Below are 25,516 nucleotides of genomic sequence, written 5' to 3' on the forward strand. Positions count from 1 at the left end.
AAAATATTGTTTTTAATTGGTATATTTTCTGAAATTTGCTTCATGCCTTGTGAGGTATCTTACTACCTTTTTATTTAAAATAAGTCAATCATACCTATAGGTATTAACCCTTATTTCATTTGTGATTATACTCTTTAATTAGTGACATTCCTCAAGACCCTTCTTGAACTTTTGAGGATCTGACACAGAGATGGTATATTTATTTATCTTGTGATTTTTAATTCTCTGTCAATATCACTTGTAGGAAAGGTTCACATTGCTTTAGAGTTTGGAAGTTAGGAGAAGACAACCATTACCTCTTTTTATCTGGCATTATTGATTTCTTTTTAAATGAATTAAGGGAGATCTTATTCTTCTGTTTAAAAGAAATGACTGGGCATGTTTTTGGGCCTATGAGATTGAGATGGGTGCATGCTAAGCAGAATAGAGCTCTTAAACCAAGTTTGTGGATGTTTTTAGGTCAAAAATATTAAATGCTCACTGTAGGCATAAGGCCCATTTGTAAAACCCACTGAAATGGCACTGGTGTTCAGACTCTCATTACGCTTATCTACTAATGCTACCTCTGAGAGAGGCATAGTGTTTAGACTGACATAATCGGGGTAAAAATAATCTATCTTAAATTTATGTTCAATTCTTAGGGAAGTAGCTGCTTCAGTGAGCTGGATTTTGTGGCAGTCCAAGGGTGTAATGAATAATATTTCAGTAGTGAAATATATTTCGGAAAATACATCCAGATGCAATGGTGAAGTAGCATGTGTAATGAAGCTACATGATTTTTCAGGACTCGGTTGCATATAGAACCAACTATTGTTCCTGGAATAATCCATTCACTGAACTGAGTCATTTATTGCCATATTGCCAACTCGCAGACATAACTCGGTGTTGCCTGGGCCCTTAGCTCAATTTAGGTGGTGGTGGTGGTGGTGTTGTAGAAAAAAAGGAAAATGGACATGCTTTATTTTTGAGGACTGTACTTGATTTGGTGATTCTGTCTTTTTTCTGTTTGATTTTATGAGAAGTAATCCCATTCCAGGCACAGCCTATTTTCCTGTCACAACCAAACCCTTATGTTACTTTAAGTTACAAGAGAAAGCTGTATACCAAATTTGATGGTCCTAATGCTTATCATTTAGGAGGAGTTTAGTTAAGCAGACAGACTCTCTAGTAGACAAGGGTGACTGAGATTTCCATCTTTGAAGAAGTAAACCAGGATTTTCAATAGTAGAATAGTAACAGTAACAAGATTTTCAATGTCTTGATACTGAAACTTAGTGTGCTTGCATTTCACAGTTGATTCAGTCATAACAGAGGTAGCCGTATTAGTCTGTATTCTAACAAAACAAACCAGTAGTCAAGTAGCACTTTAAAGACTCAAGATAATTGATTAGGTGCTGAGCTTTCGTGAGACAGACCCACTTCTTCAGATGTATAGCATTTCCAGAACAGAGTGACAGTTATATAGCACAGAGGTCCACAAAAATTGAAATGAAAACTGACAAATCAGATACGTGGAACTGAAGGGGTGGGTAAGGGGTAGAGATGCAATTAATCCAAGTTATGAGAAGACAATCAGATCAGTTTTACTTCTGTAGACTAGTTGTTTATTTCCATATTAGTTCATTCACAGGAGAGCCAAATAAATTTGAATTACTGGCAATAAGTGAGGGCGATTAGAGTACCCCAAGAGAGTAGTATGAGAAGTGTTATGTACTTAATAGTATTGTTAAAATAAGTTGGTGAACTTGCTAGTATAAGAAGTTTGTTCTACTTACTTAAATGTGATATAGGTACTGAATTCTGTGCATATAGGATATCATTCAAAATAATAATTAAAATACTGTTTTGAGCTGACCTAGTCATTCATTGTTTAGTGCTGTGCACTGCCACTTCAGACTTTGCATTCTCTGGGCCAAGAGGCCTTGGGAATCCAGCATAGGCAAATGCTCTGCTACTAGGAGAGAAAATATTTTCCATTGTTCTGTAAAGAACTTTATATGCCCTAGCTAGCACCAGCATTGGTGAATTTGGTAAAAGAAATCTTATGTCTTGTTGGCCAAAGATTCTGATGACACAGTACCTTGGGTTGATGAAAATATTTGAGGTTTTCACTCAGGCCTAATGAAAGCTTGTTTCAGACATGGACTAGCATTATTGAATTTTACAGGGCTCCTTTGTCTATTAGCCATTAATAATACTTCAGTAAGTGACAGTACTCGGGATATGAGTTTTTTAAAATGAAGCTATACGTTGAGTGCTGGGATGTAAATTAAGTGAATTGCTTCTTCTTCGAGTGTCCCCGTGGGTGCTCCACATTAGGTGTGGGGCTCGCCCGGCGCCGCAGATCGGATCTTCCAAGCAGTTTCTGCCGGACCGCGCATGCGCCGGTGCGCGCCGCTCCCCCGCGCGCTCCCGGCCATGTGCGCGATCCGGTCCCCGCCAGTTCCTCTTAACCGCCGTCGGCTGCAGATGGAATCCAACTAGGCTAAGGCCAAGTAGTGTATTCAACGACTTTATCTGTTTTTTCTTAAAGTTTTTTTCAGGCACTTAGGCTACTATAAGCTAGCCGGTTGTTATTTTGTTAAAAAAAAACAAAAAAAACAACAACGAACAAGCTAGGAGAGGGACAGCTCAGCCAGTCCCAGTAACAAGCGCCGGAGGCCAGGAGCTAGGGCTATCAGCCCTCCTGCTAAGGCAGGCCATCGGACGGGGAAAACGGCACAAAGAAGGTGCTAAGTACCCACTTAAAAACTCAAAGACTTATCAACAATGTCCTCTTCAGGCTTTAAAAAAAAAAAAAAAAAAAAATGCTGCTTCTTGATAAGGCCCTCCAGCCAGAAGCGCCGGAGCGGCCGCAGCAGGAGGGACCCTCCGGGGCCCTTAAAAGGAAAGCTGCCTCCCTCACTCCATCAGCGCAGAAACGGAGGAAAGTATCTCCAGCCCGATCCCTGCCGGCAGCAACAGCGAGCGGGACGGGAGGAGCAAGCAGCCCCCAGCCGCAGCAACAGCTGATCGGCGGCTGCACGGAGAGCCACGTGGAAGTGGCTCAGCCTCCAATACTCAGCCAGCCACCCCGCACCGCAGGCAGGGCGGCGGCTAAGCAAACGCCGGTACCGGCGGCACCGCAGGCAGCGACACCGACCCCCGGGGAACCGGCGGTGCAGAGCGCGCAGGCACGTAGCCTGCCGGCACCGGAGGACACCGCACATGCGGCATCGCCCTCAAGCGTGCCTAGCACGGTGCGGACGGGGCCGGAATCCCCTGTATGCTCCCCAGCCCGATCCCTGCCGGCAGCAACGGCGAGCGGGACGGGAGGAGCGAGCAGCCCCCAGCCGCAGCAACAGCTGATCGGCGGCGGCACGGAGAGCCACGTGCAAGCGGCTCAGCCTCCGATAATCAGCCAGCCACCCCGCACCGCAGGCAGGGCGGCGGCTAAACAAGTGCCGGTACCGGCGGCACCGCGGGCAGCGGCACTGACCCCCGGGGAACCGGCGGTGCAGAGCGCGCAGGCACGTAGCCTGCCGGCACTGGAGGACACCGCACATGCGGCACCGCCCTTGAGCGTGCCGAGCTCGGTGCGGACGCCGGAATGCCCTGTATGCTCCCCAGCCCGATCCCTGCCGGCAGCAACAGCGAGCGGGACGGGAGGAGGGAGCAGCCCCCAGCCGCAGCAACAGCTGATCGGCGGCGGCACGGAGAGCCACGTGCAAGCGGCTCACCCTTCGATAATCAGCCAGCCGCCCTGCACCGCAGGCAGGGCGGCGGCTAAACAAGCGCCGGTACCACCGACCCCCGGAAAACCGGCGGTGCAGAGCGCGCAGGCACGCAGCCTGCCGGCACCGAAGGACACCGCACGTGCGGCACCGACTTCGAGTGTGCCGAGCTTGGTGCGGACGGGGCCGGGATCCCCTGTATGTCAGGGGCGGAGTTACCTCCTCAAGGGAGGGGGAAGACTGCACACAAGAGGAGGCATTGCAGCCCCTCTCCGCACAGGGCTGTGGAGTTGCTTTCTCACAGCCCTCCGCTATGTTGCAGACTCCAACTAGAAGGCAGGGGGTCCCCCCCCCCTTGGCCTACCCGGAGCCCCCTTCTCCATTTCTGCAACCAGCCTCACCCTGGCTGGGACCACCTCCACCCTTCCTGGGATTTGAACCGCTGGACTATTAGGCAAAGTCGCTCTCTCCGGGGTCTCAACGGTCTCCCTCCCCCAGACGCACAGGGTATGCACCAAGGGAGTGGTCTAGGTCACCTTCCCAAGACCAGTGCTTATACTGCCATGGTTGCCCCTACCACGCAGGGCATAGACACCATCGGCAATCTACTAGGGAAAGATCCCTACGAACGATCTCGTACCCCCGAGGGCAATTGCGACCGGGGACAGAGACTTAAGCATCTCAGGGGGGACTGGTTATGGAACCCCGAGATTTTCCTCGCACACCTCTAGTGAGAGGGTGTACCATCATCAGCAGGAACCGGAAGGGTCCAGAGAGACGTACCCCAGCGGTTCCTCGCTTTCCTCCCCGGATGAGGCTACGGCCCCGGGGGGCGTCCATCCTCCGGACGATCTCAAACAGTTCCAAGAGCTGTTTTACGAGGGTGGCCTTCACGCAAGGCTTCCAGACAGCAAAGGTGCAAGAGCAACACCATAAGCTCCTCAAAAATCTGAGACCTCCGGCCTCCTCCAAAATAGCAATACCGCTGATGACGCAATCTTGGAGTCTGCCACTATGATATGGCAGACTCCTGCGACTATTCCGCCTGTCCACAAAAGAGCGGAAAAAAAAAAAAAAAATACTCGTGCCCACGAAGGGCATGGAGTTCCTGTTCAGCCACCCACAACCAAATTCTTTGGTGGTGGAGTCGTCGCAACGTGGGGGAATAGACAAACATGCCAAAAAGCTAGAGCTGTTGGGCAGAAAGGTCTACTCCTCCTCCACGCTACTGTTGCCAATGGCAAATTACGCAGCGCATCTAGCGAACCATAATTTCGACAACCACATTAGGTTGACCTCCCTCATGGACTCGCTTCCAGAGGGCACGAAACCAGTGCTCAAGGCCATCATCCGACCATTTTATAACCAGTGGCAAAGGATCACCACAGACAAATGGGTGCTGGAGATCATAGCCACGGGGTACGCCATCCCCTCCCAGTTGCTCCCACCGCCATGACCTCCACCCGGGGCCCCACCTCCAGGAGACCTCCCATGTAGCGAGGCTCAAGCAGGAGGTAGACCATCTCATGCTCGTAGGGGCAGTGGAAAGAGTGCCGGAGCAACTGCAAGGGAGAGGGTTCTACTCGAGGTACTTCCTCACGGGGAGGCCCATCTTAGATTTTCGAGGCCTCACTGGTACCTGCGCAAGCAACGTTTTCGGATGATCACAAACGCCTCCATCCTTACGGCACTAGACGATGGAGATTGGTTCGCAGCCCTCGACTTACAAGGTCCTACCGTTTGGGCTCTCCTCAGCCCCCAGAGTCTTCACCAAGACCTTGGCAGTGGTGTCAGCCTACCTGCACAGACAGGGGGTATTTATATTCCAGTATCTGAATGACTGCCTACTCAAAGGGGCCTCGAAGGAGGAGGTACTACGCATAATATGTGTCACAGCAGGCACGTTCTCTTCGCTCGGCCTGCTTATCAATCTGACAAAATCAAAGACAGACCCCACACAGGACATAGAGTTCGTAGGGGCACGCATAAATTCTATTACGGCGAGGGCGTATCTACCAGAGACTCGCTTTCGGGCCATCGGCTCCCTCGCGCAAGGCTTCACCTTCAGCCCTATGGTGCCGGTTCTGACGTGCTTACAGCCGCTGGGCCACATGGCAGCAGCGACGTTTCGTAGAACAGAACGCCAGGTTACACATGCGCAGCATGCAGCATTGGCTGGCGAGCGTATACAAACCGGCAGCACACAGTTCACAGGATGGCGTCGCCCACAACGGAGGTGTGCAAATCCCTGCAATGGTGGGTAAACCCCGAGAACCTGCTAACAAGGGTACCCTTCCACCAACCACACGTATTGGTTTTTCTTACTACAGATGCCCCCCTCATAGGGTGGGGAGCACACATGGGCGAAGAGGTGACGCAAGGGCTGTGGTCCTCTATGGAGTAGTCACTGCACACAAATATACTGGAGCTCAAAGCAGTGTTCCACGCCTGCAGACACTTTCGAGACCAACTGAAAGGCAAGGTAGTCGGGATCAGTACAGACGATACCTCCACCATGTTTTATATAAATCGGCAAGGAGGAGCTCGGTCCCGTGCCTTATGTGTAGAAGCAGTCCGGTTGTGGAACTGCTGCATCGCCAACAATGTAACCTTGAAAGCCTCGTACTTACCAGGCGCTCGCAATGTGAAGGCAGACCAGCTGAGCAGGCGTTTCGCACTCACGCACGAGTGGCAGATCCGTCCCGATCTGCTGCAACCGATTTTTCCACGCATGGGGTTTTTCCCCAGATAGACCCTGTTTGCTACTCAGCACAACAAGAAGTGCCCACGATTCTGCTCCAGGGCAGGACTGGGACGGGGGTCCCTGAGGGATGCCTTCACGATCTCATGGAGGGGCCCCCTGCTTTACGCTTTCCCTCCCACAGTGCTCATCCACAAAGTGTTGCAGAAAGCCAGGAGGGAAGGAACCTGAATGATCCCGATAGTCCCAACGTGGGATCGACAGCAATGGTTCCCCCTATTCCTGCGCATGTCGGACCGGCCACCGATGTCCCCTCCGGTGGCGCGGGATCTGCTCACGCAAGCCCAGGGGTCCATAGTGCATCCGCACCCCCAAAGCCTGTGACTACAAACGTGGTTAATCCATGGCTCAGCTCCCTAGAGAGCACATGTACGGAGGAAGTGCAGCAAGTCCTAGAAAGTAGCAGGAGGACTTCCACCAGGAAGACCTTCAAGCAGAAATGGACTCGCTTTACGGCATGGTGTTCTACCAAACAGCTAGCCCCCTTTCGGTGCCTATGGCTGTGATATTAGAGTATTTACTGGACCTCAAGAGAGGAGGACTCTCGCTATCCTCGTTTCAGGTCCACCTGGCCGCCATTTTGGTGTTCAGACATGAAGAGGAAGGGCACACGGTGTTCGCCCATCCCATGGTTACCAGGTTCTTCAAAGGACTGGTAAGCCTATACCCCCCTCAGAAACCGCTTCCACCTCTGTGGAACTCGGACCTGGTGCTTAATGCGAAAGGGGACCACCGTTTGAGCCTTTGGCCACGGTTTCCCTCCGCCTCCTTATGATGAAGACGACCTTTCTTCTCGCAATCACGTCAGCTCGCAGGGTGAGCGAGCTTGAGGCAGTTATGGCAACGCCGCCCTGCGCTGTTTTTCCAAGGAGGCGGTAACCATACGGCTGCATCCAGCCTTTGTTCCTAAAGTTTTTTTCTGAGTTTCATACTAACGAACCTATTGTTTACCCTTGTTTATCCAAAGCCTCATAACTCTAACAAAGAGGCGCGCCTACACCTCCTGGACGTGAGCAGGCGCTAGCCTTCTATATGGACAGGACCAAGTCCTTCCGGAGAACGGATAGGCTCCTAGTCTCTATCGCTCCCAAATCAAAAGGAGAATGTCTCTCTTTGCAGAGAATCTCTAAGCACATCGTATCTTGCATAAAAATGTGCTACAAACTCAAAAAGACTCCTTTACTGGCCACGCCCAGGGCTCATTCCACTAGGGCGGTGGCAGCATCAATAGCCTTTTTTTCAAGGGCGTTGCGCTAAAAGACATTTGCAGAGTGGCGACCTGGTCATCCTGTGACACCTTCGCCAAACATTATGCCCTTCACAGGGTATTCCAAGAGGATACCCGTCTCTCGGCAGCGGTCCTCTCGGGGACAAGCTGCACATAATCCGATTACCCACCTCCTATCTTGGGTTACTGCTGGGTAGTCACCTAATGTGGAGCACCTACGGGGACACTCGAAGAAGAAAGAAAGGTTACTCACCGTAGTAACGGTGGTTCTTCGAGATGTGTCCCCGTGGGTGCTCCGCTACCCGCCCATCCTCCCCGCTCCGGATCTCTGTTTAGTGTTTTGCAGGAGCATCCGAGGCGGTTGGTCAAGGAACTGGCGGGGACCGGATTGCGCACATGGCCGGGAGCGCGCGGGGGAGCGGCGCACACCGGCGCATGCGCGGTCCGGCAGAAACTGCTTGGAAGATCCGATCTGCGGCGCCGGGCGAGCCTGACACCTAATGTGGAGCACCCACGGGGACACATCTCGAAGAACCACCGTTACTACGGTGAGTAACCTTTCTTTTTCCAGGGCAGAGGGTGTCTGTTTTGATTCAGGTTTTAAAGTCCTTCGTATGAAGTTAGTTCACAATAACCCAGCTACTTCACTGTGTCTTTGGCTGTTACCACTTTGATATGTGTATGTCTAAAAGTAGATAGGTGGTCTCCTCATTTTTGGTTGGATGAGGTGGTAGTTCTCAAGTTCATAGATCTCTATAGTAGCAGCATGCACACCTTTGCCTGAACCATTTTCCTTTCCCTTAGCAGCATGTCGTTTTCTTCCTGAATGCACCATACCCTTCTTCCCTGAAGCTCCCATTCTGCTTGCTCTGGTGGAGATATTGCACATTACTAAGTTGCATGTTGTCACGGCCTCAGTGCAATTTAGTGTGTGCGATATTTTCACATGAGTGCATGCACACGGGTATGGCTGTGGCTTTGGTGGGGGCTGAACAGTGGTATAAAAAATGTAAAATCAGTTCCGTGTTTTGACAAGCTTCTTCAAACATAATTGTTAGCCAAAGCTCAAATTTTATAACAGTTGGAAGATGGCTGGTGTTTGTTTTCCATTTGAAAGTTGTTACCAATATCCTGATCATCCAATTTTACTGCATTTCAGATTCTTGATTGATTATAGGAAATTCTTCTGAATGATCAGTTTTTCCAAAAATACAAGTGGAAAAGCAATCTTCAGATTTTTAAGAAAACATCCTCTTGACGAAGAAAGGATGAATCAAAGTTGCTGAAAAGTGAAAAGGCAGTGTTTTGATGCAGAGTGCATCTGTGTCAACATCTGTGTTCTTTTGCTTTCAGTGGGTATAGTATATGAAATAGTGTGGGAAAGGGGTAAAAAAATGGTATTTCCAACATTTGTATTCCTGATATCACAACAGAATCATCTGTTGAGCCAGGTTTGTGTACCAGAACTTATGCTTTGGCCTTAGAGATGAAAACCTTTCAGATTGGATTCCAGATTAATTCAGTGATGTTTCAGGGTGTGAGCAGAGTGAGGCACACAGGAGCTCTGAGGATCACAATAGAGCACTATTTTGAAAACTCACGATAATTGAAATGTCAGAATGTTAATTACTGCTGGTGATTTTAATAAAAAATAACCAGCTTACTTTATTTCACAACTTAAAATAGCCTCTCAGTTTCCTGTTTTCCAAAATAGTAAACTGTCCTTCAATTCATTTATTTCAAATCTCCATTTTTCCAGGCTGGGTTAATACCCTTCTCTTGGGCTGCGTCTACACTACAAAAGTAACTTCGAAGTTGCTTACCTTGAAGTAAGCAGCTTTGAAGTTGAGAGTCTACACACACCCTACTTCAAAGTCAAACTTCAAAGTAGGGCACTAGGACTTCGAAGTTAGCCTCCCTACTTGAAAGTTAACTTTGAAGTAAGGGCAAGCATGTGTAGACTCTCTGCTGGCTACCTCAAAGTAGTGCCTAACTTTGAAGTTAACTTCCAAGTTAGTTCCTAATGTAGATGCGCCCTTAGTGTAGCCTAGCCATGACAGTGAGACTAAAGAAACCTGTTTTCTATTCCCCGCTCTGCCACTGGCTAGCTGTTTGATCTTAGGTGAGTCACTACATTGCTCTGTGTCTCAGTTTCTCCATCTGTAATATGGGGTAATGACATAGATCTTTGTAAAGTGCTTTAAGATCTATTGGTGAAAAACATTAGATAAGAGACAGTTGTTGCTGAAAATTTCATGTTTATGAATATAAATTTAATTGTAAGATAAAATTAAATAATCAAAGAAATAGTTCAATTTATTCAATCATGTTACTGTGTAATACTTCCTAATATGTATTTTTTTAAACTTATCCTGAGATACTAGAGAATTTCTAGTCTTCTGCAGCACTCCTGTGTAGCATTTTGGTCAAGTATGCAAAATGTATAAGGTTCTTGGAAATATACTGCTGTGAGTGCACAAAATCATTTGTCTACATACTCTGAGGAGAATATGCTATCCTCTTTTATGCTCTCTCTAGACTAGGGAAATGAGATATATTTAACTATTGTTAGTCAGTCATGTGAGGGATTCCTTATTTTTTTTCCTAACAAACACAATATTGTAACTGACCGAAGATTGTGCGTTCTGTTTTGAGGTTACTATCTGCCCCCTGTGCCTGACCTTTTAATTATCTCTACACCAGATGACTAGCATTGTATGGGTGTCAGTAATTTTAAAAAGGTAAAACTTCTTTCCTCAAGTAGACAACAGGTTTCCTGAAAGAACCGTTTGAAAATACATAAATACCCATTCTCATCCCAGTTCTTCTCTGGCTATATATAAATAAACATAACTACATAAATATCTGTATGGTGTATGTGTTTTATAAGTGTATATAAACATATTTACCTACAATTAACGGATTAGAAATTGTATTAGGAATATTCTGTAACTACACACAAGATAAAGGATGTATTTATTAATGGAATTTCAATATAAGTATATATATACATACAATGTGATATAGAGATGCTTAATTATATGTTATGTAAAGTTATACACGTGTGTGTGTGTGTGTGTGTGTATATATATATACAATATTAAATAAATCACATATATCTGGCTCTGCATACTATTCGGCGTATGCCAAAATCCATACCAGTGTTGCCAGCACAAGGAGCCTGATGTTGAATTAGTAGTAATGTTCCCTAAACTGTTTCTAAGGCAGGATGTGTAGGGCAGTTGAAGAAAAATCTGAGCTGAGTGCCAACAGAATTATTTATATGTGAATCTTGTGAGAGAACTTGTGTGGAAATAAGGAGATAATGGACTACAACAGTGATTGTGGTGTAAAAATAAATTACAGCATCCTACACATGCATATCTAAGATTGTAGAATAATTATATAGTGCAGTGTTTCTCAAAGTGTAGTAGGTGTAATACTGGTAGTATGTGAGACAATTTCAAGGGTCACGTGGCAGAAAATAAGTTACTAAAAGTCAGGAGACAAGCACTTTGGCAGCACTCGGAGGGGGCACACCGATAAGACCGATGTCCCAGAAGGGGAAAGCGAATGTTTTAAGGTTAGGAAACGCTGATATATAGTGTATTTGAGAAATCGTATATGGTTCTGTAATTAGATTGTATTGCCATAGATACGTATGAGGAGGCAGTTTTAAGGTTGAATGTACAGCTTTAACAGTGGTGTTTCCAGACATATTGAGAGATTTAATTATGAAACTTTAACATTTTGCTTTTTATATTGCCTTTGCAGGGCCACATGTTAGGCATAACTAGAACTGTCTTACAAATTGCCACCAGTCAAAATACCGTAAACTATCAGGCACATGCACTTGCATGTTCCTTGGATACAAAATGAAATAATCTACTTGATAGCAATCCCTCATTTTCTCTCTGCATGTGCCTGAGAGGTCACAATCCTAACCATCTTACTGCACAGGATTTGTATTACTGTTTTTTAACAAAAAAAAAAAATTTAAAAGAAAATCAAATAATATTATGGCGGGGTCGTACTTCAGTAGACAGGGAGGATCTTAGTTTGACTGTGTCAAGATGCGGTAAATCTCAGGAATGGTGCACGGAGAATAAGATGAAGTCCGTCTGCTCTCTTCTCTCCTTCTGGAGGAGTAGAAGCAACCTTAAGCTGCTAGTATAAGCAAGCCTTCAAAAGATTCAGTAGTGGTTTTGATTTTATTTGTTTATGCGTGCATGTATCCTAAGTGGATTAATCCATATGCAGACTTTTTTGGAATGCACATTGTTCAGTGTTGTTAGCTAAGGAATTGAAGACACATTGATCTTGCATTTAGGAAGAAGAATTTCTTGTTTGTTTCCCCCTCTACAATCTCTGCAATGTTAAATGTAAAATTCTGTCAGAGTAGGACCTGAACACTCTTGTTCACCTCAGCAGATGTAGTTCTTGGATATATTATCCCTCCTCAGGAACATATGTTCTGTTCTTCTTCTTCTTTCCCCTGTGCTCAGAAAAAACTGGAGAAAGCAAATAGGCCTTGCTGAGAGTTCTGGAAGTAAATAAAAATACTTTGAACTGAAGCACAAAGTAGATTCCACAGTCCTGAAATCCACTGTCATGAACATCATTCTTCTGTCTTTTCTTGATCAGAATAAGGGCTGTTTGCTTTTTGTCATCTCAGAGGTTTCTCATGCAGAAAAGGAAATGTAAAGTAATCAGGAGCCAACTTATTTCAGGCTTAGTTAGAGAAAATGATCACCTTAAATTTCAGTAAAGGCTTGTCTACATTACCTCCCTCCTTCAAAGGGAGGATGGCAAGTAGGATGTTGGGAGTTAATTAACGAAGTGCTACGCTGCATATGCATAAGCAAATTCATACCCCTCCCCATGGCAACTTTGAAGTTTTAAACTTCAACGTACCGGCTCATGTCTAGCCGCGGCTCACCTGCTGGTACTTCAAAGTTCTGGGTCAACTTCGAAGTCCCTTTCCTCCTCAAAATTTTGTATAACATCAGACGTTCTTGTAGGAATTTATGTATCTCTATTAATTTCAAATGCACTTTGAAGTACCAGCGGGTGAGCCACGGCTAGACACGAGCCGGTACTTCGGAGTTTAAAACTTTGAAGTTGCCGTGGGTGGGGAATTTGCTTAATGAAACGCTGCGTATGCAACGCAGCACTTGATTAATAAACTCCCAACATTCTACTTACCATCCTGCCTTCGAAGGAGGGAGGTAGTGTAGACACAACCTAAGAAATGTAATAGGAACGTCTAGGTTTGCGCCATTAATTCTAACCCAGTACTAACTAGAAGAAATCAAGGATCACCATTTGTATGCTAGGATAGATAGAAATAGTAAAAATATATTTCTGGCCAGTGCTGCTATGTAACTTAGTGGATGAGGGTCCAACATTATCTTCTTCAAATTTTAACCTTAAATAACAGAAGGTGAGCGCTCTTGCTGCTCTTTTTTTGTTTTTTGCAGTTAAATAAAACCAAGCATACCAAGGCATGCCATAAGTGTTTTGATCCTGAATGTCAATTGTAGACCACTGCTCCTGTAAGCGATATTTCATGTACCTGATCTTTAGAAATGATAATTTTTGCATTTGGCTAACTTCTTTGAAACATGTGAAGACCGAGGAACATTCACAGCTCCCTATTGGACTATACATCTGAATAGGTTCAAAAGCTCAAATTAATCCTTCCCGTGTCAGTGAAAATGTTGGATTTCCAAATTAGCTGAGAAAGCTCAGCCTGTTTTATGATCATATAGAACTTCATTATTTTTTCATCAAACCACTCCATGCCATACAACCACTCTGAAGGCCTTTTGTCACAAAGGAGGAGGAGCTAATGCACAATGTTGAGATCAGGTTCTAAAATGGCTACGTAGGCTCACATTGAGAGATCTGCTTCATGGTTATTACAGCAGAAATTGGATCCAAATTTTGAGAAGTTTGGAGTGTAACAAACTTAAGCCTTTCCAGTCAGTTTCCTATTTTTTGTTGTTTTAGTGGCCTATGCATAATGAATAACTGACTTATCAGTGTAAACACTATTAAACTTACTGCAAAGCACTTCCTACTGCATTGTCAATAAGTAATTAACAAAAAATAACTTGTCAATAGTAAATATGCAGCTCTAAAGATCTGTAGTGATAATTTTTATGATCCCACTGAGTTTAGTACTTAGTGCTCTGTGCATGTTACGTGTGCGTTAAAACTGTAGTACACATTATGCAGCATTCTTGTGTAAGCCTGCATAAGTCAAAATTCTCGCAGCTCGGGGGGGGAGCCAGGAAACTGACTAGCACAGCAGCACTTGTCGGTTTCCTGTCTCCTGTGAGTGGTGGGCAGCCAAGACCTTGGCTCTGGGCTGCAGGCAGCTCACAGGAGCCAGGAAACTGACCAGTGCTGATGTGCTAGTCAGTTTCCGCACTCCTGTGGGGGCAGTGGCTGAGAGTCAGGCTGTCACCCTCACAGGAGAGGTTTCCATGCTCTCAGCGATGGCAGTCTGACTTTTGGCTGCTGCCCCGACAGGTTTCTCCACTCCTTTCAGGGTGGCTGCTGCTCCTGTCAGGGCTGGCAGCCGAGAGTCAGGCTCGTAGCTGGCATCACTGACAGGAGCAGGGAAACTGAGCAGGGCAACAGCCCTGGACAGTTTCCTGGTTCCAGCGATGGGAGTTCAACCTGGTTCCTGGCTCCCCTCTACATGCAGAGCCGGGACACTGATACCCCGCTCTCGTCCACTTGCTGGAGCCAGGAAACTGACCAGCACATGAGTGCTGGTCCGTTTACCTGCTCCTGTCAGCAGCAGCAGCCGCCAAGAGTCAAGCTGATCCCTCTGACGGGAGCTGGGAAACTGCTCCTGTCAAGGGTGGCAGCCTGACTCTCTCACCTCTTCTGACAGTAAAGGCGAGAGTCAGGCTGCTGCCCCTTATGAGTGGTTTCTCCGCTCCTTTCCTGTCAGGAGCAGCATCTCAGCTGCCGCCACTGGCGGGAACAGGTAAACCTGTCAGTGTCAGCAGCCGAGCCAGCTACCACCCTGACAGCAGCCAGGAAACTGACCAAACAGCACCGTTGGTCACTTTCCCTGCTCCTCTGAGGGGCATTAACCTGAGATATGCACAACTCAAGTTCATGTATCTTGAGGGCGGGGTCTACTGTACTAAGGAAGTACATTAGGTATTGCTGATTATGAAAGATATGTCTGAAATGACTATTTTAAACTGGCTGCTTGGCGTAAGTGGATGCCGTTCTTACACATTTCACTGTGTTCCTAAACTGCGTTTGATCCTCTATTTCAAGTGCTTTCCTGTGTGCAGAAGGCAGATTTGCAATGGTTTTCTAATTCACATGGTTATATTTAGAAATTTGGCATATGGAGTTGTTTTTGTTTAGTATTGCATTAATCCTAGTAGGTCAGTCCTCTCTTCTTTCAGAGGTGAGGGGAAAATTTTTGGTGACTGAGTACTCAAATACCTTTCCAGTAGTTGTAGATGGAAAAGTTAAATTTCAAGAGAAGTGTTACCTCAGACACCTGCCTCAAACCAGAGATCATAAAATGAAAGCTAATATCCACCTACTCTCAAAAATGTCTTTGGAGACCATGTATCTTGCTAATTTTGTCAAGTATACAAGCGTCTTCTAAGAGATAGTAAGCAGAGAGACACAGCGGGAATACTTTTCAGTGATTTTTGGCTAGACATATTAACCTCAACTTTATTTTGTGTTCATATTCAACTTCAAAGGACAGTATAAACCTGAGGTTTAAAAGTTTTATAGTAAGCTATACTGTAACTCAGAAAGTCCCTGCAGCCTGCAGTGCTTTCCCACTGGCTGAGAACAGTGAACAAGGGCCAGTAGGAGCTGCAGGAGAGCATGCCTGTGGACTCTGAATATAAACAAACTTTGTAGTGGCCTGTCAGTGGATTACCGTGATGGGCCATGTGCCCAAGGTTGCCTATCCCAGTTTAGGGATTAGAAGAAGGGAATGGATACATTTTTGGTTACCAGGAGGAGAGCTCTCAGTTGGCGTAGTTGAAATTTATGATTTTCTTCTAGGCTTGGTGTTGCAAACTTAGCACATCCTTTCTGAGGATCTGTGAATTCTTTTCTCAGCAAAAGCTCTGTTGTTTACTGAAAGTCACAGCTCTAAAGATTTTAAGCATGGAAACCAGCTACAGACAAAAGTATATACAGCATTTAAACTGACACCTGCCAGGCTTTTTTGAGAAGCTATTAAATAAAAAGAGCAAGAGTCTCAGTTAATCAGAGCAGAATTTATATTTTTTTTCTAATACTTTAGATAGGATTTAATTTGCTAGTGTAAGTAATTAAAAAAGACTAGTCTGCAAAACTCTCATTACAAGTTTAAAGAATGTATTTTTTCTCGTATAGGAAAAATGTCACACTAAGTCCATTGTAGTAGGAAAGGAGAGTGCAGAAATACTTGGTTGTTTCGTCTCATAGTTGAAATATGGTAGTATTCTGAAGTTTTATACAATTTCTGGTATTTTGTTTACTTCTTGTAATTGATTCCTTTTCTTTTAAAGATTTGAGCTGTTTCTTGCATAACTATAAAATATACAATATGTTTTGGATTAACTGGGACCTAAATTATTTTTTTTCAGACTATACTTTCTCTGTGGTACCATGGCAATTGAAATCAGTGAAAGTGGTCAAAATGTTTTCAGTGAAGCATCAACATCATTGTGAAACCTCCCCACTGCACCACCTCTATTGATCTGAATGTGTTGGCTTTCAGGTTGTTCTGAAGAACCATTTTTTTACTCTCTCCCCATACCTCTCTGCTTTGTCTTTTCTGGGAAAATAGCTGAATGGTTTGTGGTAGATGTGGTAGTTTAAGTGGCTTTATGAGGATTTCGTAATTGGGACATCGGTTGTAATTCTAAAGTTATCTGTATACCCACAATCTAAAATAGATGCATTTGAAATTAATAGAGGAACATAAATTCCTACAAGAATGTCTGTCTGTTATACACCTCCTAAAATGTTGGAGTAAGGTGGCAGCTGGAAAAGGATAGCAGGAGGAAGTTGAGATTCTCTCTGCTGGGGCTTAAAAACCCAATGTTTCATCTCCAACCTCTAGATGATTGGCAAAGAAAAAAAGTTAATGCTAATAAGTAGAGCTGTGTGAAAAATTTGCAGATGATACCGAGATGGAAAGAGTTGCAAGTGCTTTGGAGGATAGGATTATAATTTGAGAAAAGACCTGAACAAACTGGAGAAATGATCTGACATGAGCAGGATGAAATTCAATAAACACAAATATAAAGTATTTCATTTAGGAAGGAATAATCAGCTGCACACATACAAAATGGGAAATGACTAATTAGGAGTATTTCAGAAAAGGATCTAGGGATCATAGAGGACCACAAGCTAAATATGGGTCAGTAGTGTAACACTGATGTAAAAAGGGATATATTAACAGGAGTGTTGTAAGTAGAACACAAGATGTAATTCTTTTTCTCTACTCCATGCTGATTCAGGTTCAAATGGAATACTGTATCCAGTTCTGGGTGCCATGTTTCAGAAAAGAGTTGGAGAAACTGGAGAAGGTCCAGAGAAGAGCCACAAACATGAGTAAATGTCTAGAAAACATGACCTATGAGGACAGATGGAGAAAATAGGGTTTGCATAGTCTAGAAAAGAAGACTGAGAGGGAACGTGATGATAGTTATCAGGAACGTAAAAGGTTGTTACAAGAAGATGGAAGAAAAAGTATTCTACATAGCTTCTTAAGATAGGACAGGAAACAATCAGCAGCAAGGGAGGCATAGGTTGGAAATGAGGGAGAACTTCTTAATGGTCAAGGTGGTTAAACACTAGAATAAATTACCTAGGCATGTTGTGAAATCTCCATCATTGAATATTTGTAAGATGGGGATAAGCAAATGGTCAGGGATGGGTTAGATGGTGCTTTGTCCTGATATTAGTGTAGGGGACTGAACTTGAAGATGTTTGGAGATTCCTTCCACTTCTGTGATACTATGAGTAACTGAATTTTCTGCTCAGTTTAGGAAAAAAATGAGGAAAATTATTTTGGGTTTCACTGTTTGTAACATTTATGAAACTTTTGGCAAAACCAACAATCTACTGTGGGTTGAATGCAACTTTTTTCCCCCCCCCAATCATTAACATTTTTTTATTCCTTATAAAAGGTAATAGTCACAAAAGTAAAACACGGTTTACATGCTGCCTTAATATTTGTTTGTATTATCTTAGTGCCTAGGATGGATTTATTGGCGTCTCAGCAGTGCAGTGCTAATCATCATTTTCATTAATATCAAAACAAAAAAGCAGTAAAGTAGTGCTTTAAAGACTAACAAAATAATTCATTAGGTGAGCTTTCGTGGGACAGACCCGCTTCTTCAGATTATAGCCATACCAGAACAGACTCAATATTTAAGGCATAGAGAAGCAAAAATAGTAATCAAGGTTGACAAATCAGAAAAAAAAATTATCCAGGTGAGCAAATCAGAGAGCAGGGGGGCGAGGGGGGGAATCAAGAATTAGATTAAGCCAAATATGCAAAAGAGCCCTATAGTGTCCCATCCATTTTCATTAATGATTTGGGTGATGGAGTGGAAGCCATGCATATAAAATTTTTGGAAGACCTGAACCAGGAGGGTTTTGCTAGCCCTTCGGAGGTCAGGATTGGAATTCAAAACAACCTTGACAATTGTAGATTTGGTCTGAAATCAGTCAGATAAAATTCATTAAAGAACAAGTGCAAAGAACTACTTAGGAAAGAACAATCCAAGCACACGTACTACATGGGAAATAACTGGATAGGCAGTAATACTGTTAAAAGAATCTGGAGGTTATTATGGGCCACAAAGACATTCTGGTGTGTACTAACAAAATTGTACTGTGCAAGATATGGGAAGTAGCTTTTCCACTCTGTTCAGCACTGATGAAATCTCAAAGTACTGTGTTCACACTTTAGAAGGGACGTGACAAATGGGAGAGATTCCAGAGGAGAGCAACACAGACTATAAAAGGTTAGGAAAAACTGATCGATGTGTTAAGTTTCTTTAAAAAATGGGCATATAGAGTCTTGAGAAAAGTAACTGAGGGAGGACGTAAGTCTTCAAAAATGTTAAGGGATGTTATGAAGAAGGTGGTGATCAGTTGTTCTTCAGGCCCACTGGACCCAGGATAAAAAGTGAAGGGGTTAATCTGCAGTAAGGGAGATTAAGATTTCATATTGTTGAAGCTGTTTCTCTGGGTATACATAATTAATCCCTGATGCAGTACCTGAACTTGGATGTCCTGCATCACAAGTGCCACAGCTATCAAACTGCAGAATTATTCATTTTCTCGCCCAGTGACGGTCCGTTGTTTTGTAACAGCAGTTCGTAGAATAATAAATACTCATGATAAAGTGAAACTGCAAGTGCCATCCCCAGGGGTCTAAAGTCTATAGGATAGTGTTTCCTCTCTCTCTAACCACCAAATATTGGTAATGGCATGTCTGTCCTGAAAAATGTTTTGTTTTGTTTTGAAATCATAGCACCCAAAAGTTCCAGGTTACTTAAAAAATGCATATACTTAAAAACATTTTCATTTTGCCAAAAAAGTTTACCTACCTGTACTAATACCTGAGAGTGGTGTGAAGGTTGACTCTTGCAGGGCTTAGCTCTAGAAGTAGTCACCCACGCTGAAGCATTCTGTGCTATCCCTCCCAGCATCTGTACCATCTTGTTACTCATCTGGCTGCACATCTCATTCCGTTTCTGTTTTTCCCTTCTATCCTCACAGAGATCCTAAGCTAACAGGTAGACCATGTGCCACATTGGCGAATGATCTATGCAGACTCTTGACTAAAAGAGAAACTGTTACAGCTTGAGTGACAATGTAACAGGATGATACATGGAGTTTTGTTTTGAGGGCAAGCTCATGGGGTGGTTCTGTATAATACTGTGAAGTTGCTTTTCCCCAGTTTGCAGCAGCAGTGATTTATAAAAGGCAAATATTCTGATGCTTTTCTAAAGGGATAAATATACCTATAGCTTGAATATCATTTGTGTTCATTCATAGAACAAAATGGAGACTGAGTAGAGGCATAAATACTAAATGCAGAATAAAAGCTGTGGGGACTAGGGTAATTTATTTTGGAAAGGAGGCATACACAGAAGTAGAATGTATAGTACAATGGAACGGGATCAGTTATTGCTTTTTGCCCTACCTCATTGAGCAAAAGGACACCCAAAGAAAGTGGAAACTTTCATGAAGATGAAAAATAGATGCTTTATGTAATGTGTAATTAATTGGTTCACTTTACATCTGCATGAATTTAAGACAGTTTTCAGGATTTTTTTAAAACAACCTAGATATATTTCTCCAGTATTGAAAAGCTATGGTACTGATACAAGGGAAAATGAGCCTTATGCTTCAGAGAGTAAAATGATAAAGGTGGTGGGGAAGTGGTGTGATACATTATAGCAGATGCTAAGCACAGGTTTCAAGACAATTGACTTAAACACATGTAGTAAACAAGGTATGATAATACTTCAAATCTTCCTGTAGCACTGGAAAGTTCACTTAAGCTCAGTGTAGATAAATATTTGTCTTCCTGTAAAGCACTAACCGCTGCTGGATAGAGGAACCAGTAGATGGGCTTGAGTCTAATTCATTGGGCATGGATTCAGAAAGCTTGTTTTCAGTTTCCAGCTCAATCATAGACTTCCCATATGACCTTAGACAACTTGATTTTTTTAGTAGTCTGTCAAATCAGGAAAATACTTCCATATGCAAAGGGACATGCATGATAGAATCCATTAATGGCTATGAGATACTTAATTATTGGAATAGAAGACAGGATATCATCCCGGTGGATCAGTGGTCTGATGTGAGCATATACACTAGTGTGTGAATGAGTGGAAGGATGTACGAATATGAAAAGGGCCAATAAAAGAAAGTGAGCAGGTACAGGCAGAAGAAGATAAAATCTGGTAAGCTTGAAATAGTATTATTCCTCACAAACAAAAGATGCTTCTTTGGAGAAAAGGTGAATCAGACATTTGGAAGCACAAAAGGAATATGTAAGGGGCCAGAACGCTGGACCGGTTGTAGAAAATGTATGCTGTAAAGACAGTGGGGATGAAAAAAGTAGGGTCACATGTTCATTAATTAGCAATAAGCTTCCAGTCCATATTTCATTAATATTTTTTTAAATTTCAGGGAAAAGATCCCCAAGTCCTCTCTTTTTACTATCTCAATTTAAATCTAAACAAGTCTACAGTACCTATTCTTACTAACAGTTCCTGGCTAGGGCCCAGAGCAATGCCATAATAAAACCCTAAACATCAGAAAATATTCTTTAGTACATTGAAACTCCTTTTTATTTGTTTTAATAGCAAACAAAATGAATGCTCATCCTTTGGCCTAGGGAACTAATAGATAATATATTCATCGATAGAAATTTAAACCAGGTAACTTACTTCACTAGTTGTATGATGTGCTTTTTCACATGGATGTGTGTTGTTCTCTTCCCCCCCCGCCCCCAACCCCTTTTGTAATAAGCAGTTTAATTGGATTTTTTTGATCATTCTAGAGGTGTGTTTGATGCTTCTCTCAAAATGGCTGGGTTCTATGGACTGTACACCTGGCTGACTCACACCATATTTGGAATTAATATCGTCTTCATACCATCAGGTAAGAACCAAAGCAAATGTTGTTTATTTAGAGGTGATAACTACCTATCTTTTATATAGTGCCAGTACTGATTAAATAGTATAATGAGCTTTGCTTGAAATTACACATGAAAATTATGCTAAAGTCATGTTAAGGTTTCAAATTTAAGCATTTGGAATTAAGGGCCATTAGCAAGGCCCGCTACAGTATGCTTTTCCCTCTGTCCCACTGCTCCAGAGGGTACTTCTGAAGATCAAATGGGAACACATGATGCTTCATGACATGTCATTAGAGACGCCATCACATTGCTGCTCCACTGGGACCTTGTGACTCGGCCACCGCCGTCTCCCCACCAAACCTCCTGATCTCGAGTCTCTTCATCTCACAGACTGGAAGCTCAGTCACTGACTCCCACTTTCCAGCTTAGACAAGTTTAGACAGGTTCTTCTTGGCAGCAGGAACCCTTCAACCAGGGACACGCCCCTTGTCAAACAGTAACAATTCTCAGTCTGGGAGACTAGGGGGAGAGGTAGATACGCTGGAGGATAGGAACAGGGTCCAGACTGACTTAGACAAATTGGAAGACTGGGCTGCAAGAAATCTGATGGGGTTCAATAAAGGCAAGTGCAGAGTCCTGCACTTGGGCCGGAAAAATCCCAAGCATTGTTACAGGCTGGGGTCCAACTGGCTCGGTAGTGGTTTTGCAGAAAAGGATCTGGGAGTTGTCGTGGACGAGAAGCTGAACATGAGTCAACAGTGTGCCGTTGTAGCCAAGAAAGCTAATGGCATATTAAGTTGCATCAAGAGGAGCATTGCCAGCAGATCCAGAGAAGTGATTATTCCTCCTTATTAGTCTTTGGTGAGGCCGCATCTGGATTACTGTGTCCAGTTCTGGGCCCCCATTTATAGTAAGGATGTGGATACACTGGAGAGGGTCCAGCAGAGGGCGACCAAAAGAATTAGGGGGCTGGAGCATATGACCTATGAAGAAAGGCTGAGGGAATTGGGACTGTTTAGTCTGCAGAAGAGAAGACTGAGTGGGGACTTGATAACAGGTTCAGCTTACTGAAGGGAGGCTGCAAAGAGGCTGGAGAGAGGCTATTCACAGTGGTCACGGACGGCAGAACATGGAACAATGGTCTCAAGTTGTGGTTGGAAAGGTCCAGGTTGAACATTAGGAAAATCTTTTTCACTAGGAGGGTGGTGAAGCATTGGAATGGTCTACCCAGGGAAGTAGTGGAGTCTCCATCCCTGGAGGTGTTTAACTCTTGCCTCGACAAAGCCCTGGCGGGGCTGTTCTGATGAGTTTCGTCCTGCTTAGAGCAAGGGGCTGGACTCGATGGCTTTTTTAGGTCTCTTCCAGCTCTATTATTCTATGGTTCTATGATTAAGCCCAGAGGCACATTTCCCTCATGAGGGCTTCAATTCTATTAGTTTTGGACAACTTCCTAAACCTGAAGCAGGAAGATTTCTTCCTCCTGTTGATAAGGGAGCCTTTACCAGCTATCTCTGTTCCACCCTGGTCCCATGAAATGCTCCATATTTATGAACCCTCTGGTTTCTCAGTTTCTCAAAGGACTGGATAGGCTATATCTTCATGTTCATCAACCAGTCCCACCTTGGGACCTTAATTTATTCCTCGGTAAGCTTATGGTTCTGCCCTTTGAACCACTAGCAGGTTGTTCTTTGACATACCTCTCTTATAAGGTAGTATTTTTGGTAGGCATGACTTCAGTCAGAAGGATGACTGAACTGAGAGCCCGCACATCAGAACCACCTTATACTTTTTTCTTTGAAGATAAGAGCTTCGTCCCTAAGGTGGTGCTCCCATTTAATCTCAGTCAGAACAATTTCTCTCCAGTGTTCTATCTCAAGTCCCACTCCACCTTCAGGGAATAAAGGCTGCATTCTCTAGTTGTCCACAAGGCACTAGTGTTTTACCAAGATAGGATTAGACCATTCAGCAATTTTTTCCAGCTATTGGTTGAAGATGCAGCCAGTGTCAGGCCAGCATCGGTAACATCCTGCACTAAAAAGTGCTCCAAACTGACCAGGGTTCCCCTGCCACCTGTCACAGCGCACACTGTTAGCATGCACATGTCCTCCACAGCTTCTTAGCTCAGATCCCTACTCATGAAATCTGTAGGGCTGCTACATGATCCTCAATCCGTACATATACTGCTCACTACGCCATCACGTAACAAGTCAGGAACGATGAAACTTTTTTCAGGGTGTTATTACAGTCAGTTGTTGGCTCTTACCCCACCACCTGACCTTTCGCCTATGCGTCACCAAAGTGGAATTCACATGAAAAAGCACTCTAAGAACAGATGGTTATGTATCTTCTTGTAACAGTTCTTCCAGTTGTGGTGTTCATGTATGTTCCAGCACATAGCCTCCTTCCCCTCTATCAGAGTAGCCAGCAGGAAGGAACTGAGGAGGGGAGGGTTCCGCAGGTGGACACCCTGAGGGCTCTTGTGTAGGGGGTGCCTTGACCAATTCTACAGCTGCTGCTGTGGGAAAATCTTCTGGGCACTGTGCACATGCATGAACGCACCTAATTGGAATGGATGTGAGCAACAGTTTCAAGAAGTACGTAATCGTATTTTCCTTGTGTGGTCTCAGGCTCACTAGACATTGTCCTAATCTACTTCCAGTCCAGTTTATGTCCCTTTTGCGTTGTAAGACTGCTACCTTTTGCCATACTTTGAACGTGCTATTTGGAGGTTGTCACTGAGAGCACAAGAGAGAGGGGCTTTGGTGTCAGCATCATTGCCTGGCGTCAATACAGCCTAGAGCACCTAAAACTTTGCCTGTGTAGCCCTGGGCTAGAGTGTGCACAAGCTCTGTGGGGATGACATAGAACAAACCTGTTTCTCACTCACACACCAGCTGGGAAGAGTTGAAGTATGCTCATTCTGTTTGTAGGGTTGTTGCCTACCTAGTCTGACATTAAGAGCTGAAAGAATCTGAAGCATGCTCAGTAACAAGAGAATCTTTTTTTAGCGCTTAAATTCTCTGAAATATGTCAGTTCACATGTGTAGACTGACTCTCTTCAAAGGCTTGTAAGTCAAGTTTCGGCAGATTTCCGGGGGACAGCAAAATGCACATCCATGATAGATTTCCAGTTGCTATTCTAAAACATGGGGTCATGGAGCTGTTTGAAGAATTTTTTCATCACTTCGTTCTTGGAAATGGCTAATGCATTCTTTTAAAAGGCCTGCCAGAGACTGACACATGCAATTAACGATTTTCCACTGAAATTGTACAGGTTTAGGAAGGTTATAAGCAACTGAAAATAGGCTGGAAAAGGTTAAGTGTTGGGCAGTAATAAAAACTACAATTTAAAAAAAAACTCTATTGCTTACTACAGCATTATTGGTGTATGAAATTTGTTTTTTATTCCAAGTGGTCCTGTTGATTTAAATGCGGCTGTTTTGATAAAGGTGGCAGAATTTGAGCCTAACTATTTTTGTAAAGTATTATGTTTTCAGATCTCTCCTTCCTAATGTCTGAATCTATTCTGTACTCTATTATGTTAGCATTGGCAGCAATCCTTGGAGCTGTTCCATTTCTGGGAACATATTGGGCAGCAGTACCTGCAATTCTAGATCTATGGCTCACCCAAGGAGAAGGATGCAAAGCCATTTTGCTCTTAGTTTTTCATCTGTTGCCAACATACTTTGTAGACACAGCTATCTACTCAGATATATCAGGGTAAGTGTCTCATTGAAGAATTCTGAAAGCATGCTGTACTTCTTGATGATAGAGCTGATCTCTTTTTATGTTCTTGGACTCAGTAGGCAGTGTCCTTTATATGCCCCAGGTCCCTCATGTCCCTAGACCCACATTCATACTAAAATTCTGTTGGTAACCAACTTGATGAGCAACTCCTAAAGGGTTTTGGGTGCTGTGGGGATCTTTAGCTTAGAGATGAGGAGCGTTGCTTCAGATTGAATGGGGAAGCCAAAAACATCCAGTATGGGAGGAAGGGAGGGGATGAGAGAGGGAAGCAACCAACTTAACCATGTAACTTTTTTACTTCTATCTAGTAACCATACAAAGGGAGCTTGACAAAAAAGGGTATATTAAATCTAATGTAAATTTTATAACAAAAGTCAGGTTTAGCCAGCTATAACTGATTGGACAAGTCA

The 25,516-nt window shown here is 43.9% G+C and overlaps 1 protein-coding gene across 3 annotated transcripts in view; it reads left to right on the forward strand.

Annotated features, from left to right (window-relative positions):
• Positions 1-25,516, forward strand: part of TMEM245 (transmembrane protein 245) — a 140,776-nt gene that overhangs the window by 106,222 nt on the left and 9,038 nt on the right. For 2 of the 3 annotated variants that reach the window (XM_074988001.1, XM_074988002.1), the window contains 2 exons: positions 21,282-21,382; positions 24,905-25,079. In XM_074988001.1, coding sequence (XP_074844102.1) covers positions 21,282-21,382; positions 24,905-25,079 — 276 coding nt within the window. Of the gene's footprint in view, positions 1-16,332; positions 16,467-17,211; positions 17,306-21,281; positions 21,383-24,904; positions 25,080-25,516 lie in introns of those variants that run through there. The other variant, XR_012644536.1, reaches the window with a different exon arrangement.

This window comes from Carettochelys insculpta, chromosome 2 (genome assembly GCF_033958435.1).
Source record: "Carettochelys insculpta isolate YL-2023 chromosome 2, ASM3395843v1, whole genome shotgun sequence".
Lineage (NCBI taxonomy): Eukaryota > Metazoa > Chordata > Testudines > Carettochelyidae > Carettochelys > Carettochelys insculpta.